At 36.2% G+C, this 8,131-nt stretch overlaps 1 protein-coding gene across 2 annotated transcripts; it reads right to left on the bottom strand.

The window, feature by feature from the left end:
- Positions 1–2,029: 2,029 nt before the first annotated feature.
- Positions 2,030–6,753, bottom strand: LOC127943117 (guanylyl cyclase-activating protein 1-like). Of its 2 annotated transcripts, XM_052539311.1 has the most exons (7): positions 6,623–6,753; positions 6,397–6,490; positions 6,101–6,318; positions 4,941–5,303; positions 3,047–3,196; positions 2,657–2,747; positions 2,030–2,575 (listed from the first exon to the last, which is right to left on the bottom strand). In XM_052539311.1, exons 4-7 carry the CDS (start codon positions 5,136–5,138, stop codon positions 2,436–2,438), a joined length of 579 nt encoding a protein of 192 aa, XP_052395271.1. In that variant the 5' UTR covers positions 5,139–5,303; positions 6,101–6,318; positions 6,397–6,490; positions 6,623–6,753; the 3' UTR covers positions 2,030–2,435. The 2 variants fall into 2 exon arrangements, with proteins under 2 accessions (XP_052395271.1, XP_052395269.1); XM_052539309.1 differs by having other exon boundaries at positions 6,397–6,732.
- Between the last annotated feature and the right edge of the window lie 1,378 nt (positions 6,754–8,131).

Below are 8,131 nucleotides of genomic sequence, written 5' to 3'. Positions count from 1 at the left end.
CTGAACACCTGCAGAAGCTCTGCTGGAAGAGGATGGTGTCTCTGCGTGATTCCGCCAGAGGGCGCTGTACGAGGGGATTAAAAATCACTAACACGGAAGGGGGTGTGTATTCTGTGTCATCTCTAGTCTGTGGAGAGGCATTCAAGAAAGCTTTTCATTGTATGACAATAAACAGGACTTGAATGAGATGCTTGCAGAAGCTGGGTAAAAATATACACATAACATTTAATCTTCTAATCTATATAAATTAATAGTTTGAACGAAATTACATTTCCAAAGTCTGTCAAGCCTTGCCCCAGCAAATACAGACCGTTCCCCTCACACATGAAATAAGATTCTCAGAATGTTTCATGGTGTTTATTTTTAAAATAACACAGAACATTCCCTAATCAGGTTATTTCTAGAACTCTGTAAAACTGTCTTTCCAATAAAAACGTTACTGATGTTTTTTGTGAGTGTAATGACCACAGAGCAGAGAAATTTGGCAGTTTAAGACATTAACTTGTCAGCACAAAACTATATACAAATATAAATAAGGTTTTATTGGATAAATCTAAGACATATAAACTAATCTTACACATGCATTCACACATTCATACAGGTTACAGTGAGAGAGAATGTGAGGAAAGAATGAGTTTAAGAGAATGAAAATGTAAAATCCCAAGTTTACAGCAGTATGTGCAATTGTATAGAAATGAACAGCCATCAATCACTTCATTAACCCTCACACTGAGTTCCTCAATGAAGTTAACATTTATATGAAATGCACCAGTTCAGAATCTGGAGGTACTTGCATTGCCTTTGTTGTCGTCATTGCAGAAAAGGGGGTAACTGAGGTTCCTGATTGGCTGAAAGTTCAGAAGTCGTTGAATTGATGTCTTGGGAAGCCAGTGGTCAGGCCTTGGCTGAAGATGCAGAGTTGTGGACTGTTTGAAGTTTTGATGCAGTAAACAAAACTCTCAACTGAAAAGAAAATAAACTGTAGTAGAACAATAGAAGCACAATTTGATGGTTTCCTGAGTGTATAAAGCAGGTTGTTGGCCACATCCTAACTGGTGTTTTGACAAATTAGACTCTGTCTTAGCTCGGGGTGTTGCTATATTTCTCCTCCCAATTCATACAGTAAATCATATGTAATCTTATGGTCCGAATTTTCCCACTCTTGCAGAGTATAATTTGGACATGATTTCTAAAGCCAAAATAATAATATATTTGACAAAGATCTGATGAAAAGAAATGTTTAAAGCAAGAAGATTCAAACTCATACATACCCAACATGTATATAATCCTATAAACTATTTAATACTTATTTAAAATACATAAACAATAGGCTAGCGATTAGAACATGATAGTCAAATGTGTGGGTTACATACATAATATGGAGTCCTTTTAGCGTCATTTAGGTGCATACATACATGGAAAGGCAGTTTCGGTGCCAATCTGTGGATGTAAGGATATGTTCTGTGAAGACCAGTGAGGTTTAAAGGTCTATCAGTCTGGTACTCTCCTCTGGGTCGGGGGGAAGTCAATCCAAAGAGCTTGTGATCCTGATTACTATCCTGGATTTACATGTGATGATCATACTGTGCATCTCTTTGAACATTAATCTAGACTACTTGCCCCACGATTGACCATCTGCTTCCTGAGTGGTTATGATCAGTGTGTTCCTCTGTGTTAATGTTGAAAGTGTTTCTGTGAAAGAGTTGGTTGGTTAGGTTTGCTTCAAACTGACTTGCACTAGAAACCCAGGTAGAGCCTTTCTGTGGGATCCGGCTCCTTGTGTTTCAACCATGCTCTTGATCGAATCTTAAATCGTCAGATACCCTTCACAGTTAACTTTCCTGGATAACCAAAAACAAACCTTAACAAAATAATGTTCAGGGAAACTTGAAAATCTGTTAGCTGGGATTCACCCTCACCTTGCTCCAAACTCTTTAAGACTAGCGTTCATCTTTGAAACAAAAACAGATATTTTAATGAAATCTGAGTGATTTATGTTCCTCGTTTGAAATTCAATTTACCAAGCAAGTTCACGTTTCAAGTTTTTATCCAACATCACAACTGCACACTACAAAATTTCATATCTACAATAATAATACGGAATAATATTAAAAGCAAGTTCTTGCAAGACACATTATTTGCCTGACATGCAACACAGGGTTGAAGAAATACTGCATTTTACAGGTTTTGTTCAAACCTCAGGTTTTAATGTCATTAATAAAACATGCATAAGTGCACTTAAATAAAGCGTTTGCTCTAGTCTCAGTTATTCTGTGATTACAGGAAATAATCAGGTTTTTGAAATGCAGGTGTACACAATTAATGCTATCAGTATCTGATGTGTTGAGGGTTTAATGCTGAATCAGCAGCTTTAGAGTTGATTTACGCTGGTGATCGTCCTCTGGTTTGGCACCTGATCTCAGGCTGGTCTGGGGTCAGTTGAGCTGCTGCTCAGAGCCCATGTCTGTGTAGATATTACTGACAATATGAGTCAGATCCAGACTCTGGGTCAGCATCACCGACAGAACCTCGTCCGCCTGGATGCCCTCGATGAACTCGTCCAGAGACAGCTCGCCTGAACACACACACACACATATACATATGTAAATCACATCACTTCATTTAAATATTTAAGTAGCATACATAGACAGATTACCGTCTCCGTTAACATCAATCTTGTTGAACACCATGTCTGTCAGTTCCTCAGCGGAAAACTCCTGCTCTACTCCGTTAATGGCTTCAATGGCCTGGAGCCGAAAAACATCAACAACAAAAGACAAAAGTGAGTTCTGTAGGAATAAGTCTCACCAGCAGGTGGCGTTAAAGAAAAACAAATGAGCCACTGTTTAAAGAGACAGTTCACCCAAAAATTAAACTCCTCCTTCAGGTCATAATTTCTGACCAAACCTGTAAGAAGATATTTTGATAGTTTAAATAGTTTTAATTTTTGGGTGAGCTATAGCCTACACAGTTTAGTGTGGATTCAGTGACTCCAGCAGGAGACACTAAAGAGAAACTCAGACGCCTCTGAAGTCATCAGATATACCTTGAAGATGAGCAGCAGCTCCTCGCGGTCGATGCATCCGCTGCCGTCCACGTCGAACAGCTTGAAGTACCAGCGCAGCTTCTGCTGAACACCACCCTTCAGAACCAGACTCAGAGCGGCCACGTACTCCATGAAATCAATGCAGCCGTCCTGATGACATTATAAAACATATCACATTATAATACTGGCAACAGTGATGCTCTGTTTCTAGTGTCCTCTTCATTTACTTGAATTCAAGTAAAGTGTCTTTTAAAGTTTAAGGCTTTGAATAATTCTTGTGAAAATAAAATGACAAAATCCGGTTGAAATAATGCAACATCGTCATTCAGTGTAACAGATAAATGTGTGTAGGAATGAAAACATATTATTCTGAGATTATTTAAAAGTTCTTGCCAATAAATTTGTAAAATTAATGGTTTGAAGGACTGTGGCAAAGATTGGTAAAGATTTAAAATGACAATTGTTTTTTGGGATGGGGGGTAATTAGACTTAAATATAGTCTTTAGTGTCATCCAATGATTCTTGAACTTCATGAAAGATTTTTTGGAATATAAACTATTGCCACACAGAATGTCTTCTGTAAATTCCATATTAAAATTAACTATACCATACAAAACCGTACAAAACAATTATTTTATAAAAAAAGAAGTATTTTGTGAAATATTTTGGAATAAACCATTTTCAATAAAAAATCTGTCACACGTCTAGTGAAGTTATGTTCCAAATTTGAAGCTGTTTTTACAAAAATTATCAAAATCCTTTGAGATTTAGTTTATGTGCTATAAAAGGGATGCATTTTCCTGTCACAGCTTTATACATTTATTTATATTACAAAATATCACCAAATATGGCACCTTCAAACTCAGACTTTCAAAGAGTAAGTGTTTTGTTAAGACTAGGAAACTTTTTGATTATAAAATATTGTAGTAATATGACTCTTGACACATGCTTAAATGATTTACAGTGACTTTCCATTGTAATATAATGTTAACTTTCACAAGATTCATTTTGAGTTTAAGCATTCGAATGATATCTAATTAAATATGATTTATGCTAAAGAAGGTGATGAGGGGAAAGAGCATGAAGCATAGCAGGATGCTAACAGTTAGCAGGTTAAGACAATAGTCAACAATATTCAACACATTGCCTACGTATTTTATGTATTTATTTAGTTTTTGTACAAACAATCTGACTTCATTTTCAATTTAAAATCAAAACACAGATATTAATCTATGATGCCGATATTGTAGATGCTCTTGTATTTTCCATGGAAAGTGTCGTGACGTTAATGAAAGCCATGATCAGAAATAAAGTAGAGCGGTCAGTGTATAAAAACTCCTGAGTTAACCAGATTACAAGCTCTGATGGCTCTTAGTGAAGATCTCTGACCTTGCTGTTCGATCTGAGTATATACTGTATTAACACAGATCTCCCTACCCACAATCCTCAGCTGAACCAAAGCAGGAGAGATGTGAGACGAACGCTGGCCAGTGAGTTCATGAGTTCAACCCTGCATCTATGTTATGCATCTATGTTATCTATGTTATGTTTGAGGTGCACTGAAGAATCAGGTTTATGCTTAATATAATGTCCTAAATTCATGAGGACTGATTACAATTCACCTGATAACAATACAGATTTGTCTTAACAATCACCTTTCTGCAACTTCTGCTCAAATATTGAATGACTTTGACACAAAACTACTTAAAGTGAAATATTTAAGTATTTTAAAATCTCTAAATCTTTATTTATAATAACAGCTGAGGGTAAAAATAAACAAAACAAGAGTGATCTCATTAATGAATATTAATTATGAAGTTATTCTAAATAATATTAAAATTAATAAACACAAGGATAATATTAACATGTAGTAGATCATAACAGATTGTCTTACGTCGTTAATGTCGAAGGTCTTGAACATGGTCTTGACGTATTCGTTGGATTTTTCGGACAGATTCTTCAGACCGAAGAACTTCTTGAACTCGTAGAAGGTGAGCTGACCGGACGGACACTCGGTCATGAACTTGCGGTACCACTGATGGGAATGACAGGCACTCAGCTCCTTCACTGACATGCCGTGCGAGTTTCCCATGATGCCTCTGCAGTGCCGGAGCTTCAGGAGAGACCGCTCACTGCTTCCCCATGCAAACACACACTGAAACACGGGCTGGGCTCAGCGTGCAGGACAGGACAGGGCGAGTGTGAGGGTGTCCCGTCCAATTACCACTGACGTCACTCCCCGCTGTTCTTTTCCGCTCTGGAAAATACAGAGAATTACCTCCTGATTACAGGGAATCCTAAATACATTGTGTCAGCTTGCCCCACTGACCTGAGATCATGACCTCTGCCGGTCAGTCAGACAGGACATTAACCTGACTCTTGACTTTATCTATCTGTCTATCTATCTATCTATCTATCTATCTATCTATCTATCTATCTATCTATCTATCTATCTGTCTGTCTGTCTTACTCTGTCTGTCTATATCCGTCTGTCTTACTCTGTCTGTCTATATCTGTCTGTCTGTCTGTTTGTCTGTCTGTCTGTCTATCTATCTATCTATCTGTCTGTCTGTCTATCTCTCTATCTGTCTGTATCTCTATCTCTCTATCTGTCTGTCTGTCCATCTGTCTGTCTCTATCTGTGTCTGTTTCTATCTATCTATCTATCTATCTATCTATCTATCTATCTATCTATCTATCTATCTATCTATCTATCTATCTATCTATCTATCTATCTGTCTGTCTGTCCATCTGTCTGTCTCTATCTGTATGTCTGTTTCTATCTATCTATCTATCTATCTATCTATCTATCTATCTATCTATCTATCTATCTATCTATCTATCTATCTATCTATCTATCTATCTATCCAATATTGTTTCTCCAAACATTGCATTGATGTTTTTGTGTAACAATCTTATAAAATGTTTACAGAATACAATCTGATGGTCATGTTTTGGTTTTAATCTTATATGTATAACCATATAAATAAGAGTGAAGGGACACAGATAGCGTGTGGTGGTTGAGTGCAGGTTTATTGTGGTTTGGACACACACTGGCTCCTCCACATCACCGGGTTGCAGGTCTGCAGGTCGTTGTGTTTGCGTCTGTGGTCCGTGTGCCAGGAGAAGCTGAAGCCACACGCAGGTTTCTGAGCCGTGTAGAAGGGTCTCAGAGAGTTTCTGCTGGTGTCCGGAGACGTCTGGAGACACTCAGGAGGAGCGTTAGGAGCCGACTCTGGAGCCATGACCGAGTGTCGCATCTCCACCAAAGCCTGGTCAGTGTATGAACACATGAGGAGTTACTAACTCAAACCAAGAGGAGAAACACTGACTGTAAATGAGGTTCTTACCCGAGTCTGCTTTGTCCCTGTTCCCCTCTGCATCTCCATCATATCTGTCAGTCCAGCAGCGTCTGATCTGAGTCTGATCTGAGTCCAGTGTCTGCTATGACATCACAGAGGAGTAACCATGACAACACATTCATTCTAGAATCTCCGTGAGTTCTCAGGTCACAAAATTAACACTAATGGATATTTCTAACATTTAATGCAGACATTCCGAAAATAGTTGACTTACAATGTCCAACAGTGTACTGTATATACAGCACAGCAGCACAGGGGAATTCTGACATATCTCTCCTGAAACGTCACAAACATTTTAATCACATCACATCTCTAATGATATCTGAAAACTGATGGGAATCATTTATATGTATTTGTTTATGTAAATTGGGGGGGGGGGGGGGCACAATTATAAGTTTTATAAAATTTTATATATTGAATAAATTATAATATTTGTGTATAATTTATTTAATATAATTTCTGAATAATATAATTCTTGTTATAAGTAGCAAAGTATTTTAATTTATACAATTAATTCATGCTTAAAATATAAATATAAATAAATTATGTAACTTTTTAAATAGTGAATGATTATATTATGTCTAAAATATATTGTTTTTGATTATTTATGCATATATTATTATTATTTCTATTTAGTGCTATATAAATTATATAATGTTTATGAAGTTTACATTTTAAAGGTTTGTTGAGGTATATATTACGCATTATATTATCGAAAGTTTTAAATATGACAAAAATATTATGATTTGGGAGGTTTCCCAAAAATTCTTGTTCCAAACCTGTCAGAATATATTTACAGACCAATCAGCTGACATGGGGAAAAAAATACTAATACTATGGAAGTCAATGGCTATCAACTGTTTGGTTCCAAACATTCTTCAAAATATCTTCTTTTGTGTTCAACAGAAAAACACACAGGTTTTTAACAACTTGAGGCTGAATAAATTGTGAAAGAATGTTTATTTTAGTGTGAACTTCCCATCTGTAGTGTGTTTTGACATGATGAAATGAATGATGTTGGATAAGCATAGAGGAAGTTATTCATCAATCATAAATCATCTGAAGCATGTGTGAAGCGTTCCAGAGAAACTCGAGCAGCTGAGCGCAGGAACTGCCACACATTCTGAACATTCTTCAATCGCCATGACAACCTGGAGAAACAGGACAGACCGGTCTGAGTCCCGGGAATCATGGGATACGCCCCACTCACTCTCGCTGGGATTTATCATCTCATGACTCTCTGATTCGCTTTATTCCTCAGGAGTGCAAGGATTCTGAGCACCATGAAGTTTTCTGAAATACATTTAATGGACTACTTTTATCCATCTTTAATGCATAACAATATGGTTTAAAGTTTCAAGACGATATGATACATGCTTTATGATGTTATACAGATACCTACCTGATTTCTCCTGTGCACCAGCAACATTTTCACATATTTTAAAATAAATATACTTCTGATAAATATCATTAAATGTCATATAAATATAAGAAAACAAAAGATATCTGCTATTATGCAAACAAATTATGTTTCTAAAACTAAGTTATATCAATCATTGAAAATATCAGAAAATGTATAGTTTATAAAACTTCTAAATCTAATATATATATATATATATATATATATATATATATATATATATATATATATATATATATATATATATATATATATAGCACTAAATGCAAATTTGCATAATTTATAAAGCTTTTGATAATATGT

Source organism: Carassius gibelio, chromosome A22 (genome assembly GCF_023724105.1).
Source record: "Carassius gibelio isolate Cgi1373 ecotype wild population from Czech Republic chromosome A22, carGib1.2-hapl.c, whole genome shotgun sequence".
Taxonomy (NCBI): Eukaryota; Metazoa; Chordata; class Actinopteri; order Cypriniformes; family Cyprinidae; genus Carassius; species Carassius gibelio.
Note: the sequence above shows the minus strand (reverse complement) of the source record. Positions and strands in the feature narration are given on the sequence as shown.

What these genes read in the sequence shown, in the direction of transcription:
- LOC127943117 (XM_052539311.1), bottom strand. Translation starts at nt 5,138, where the DNA reads ATGGGAAACTCGCACGGCATGTCAGTGAAGGAGCTGAGTGCCTGTCAT. An exon ending in AGACCTTCGACATTAACGAC is followed by an intron (nt 3,197 to 4,940) that starts GTAAGACAATCT and finishes TAATGTCATCAG; the next exon opens with GACGGCTGCATTGATTTCAT. An exon ending in AGCTGCTGCTCATCTTCAAG is followed by an intron (nt 2,748 to 3,046) that starts GTATATCTGATG and finishes TTTCGGCTCCAG; the next exon opens with GCCATTGAAGCCATTAACGG.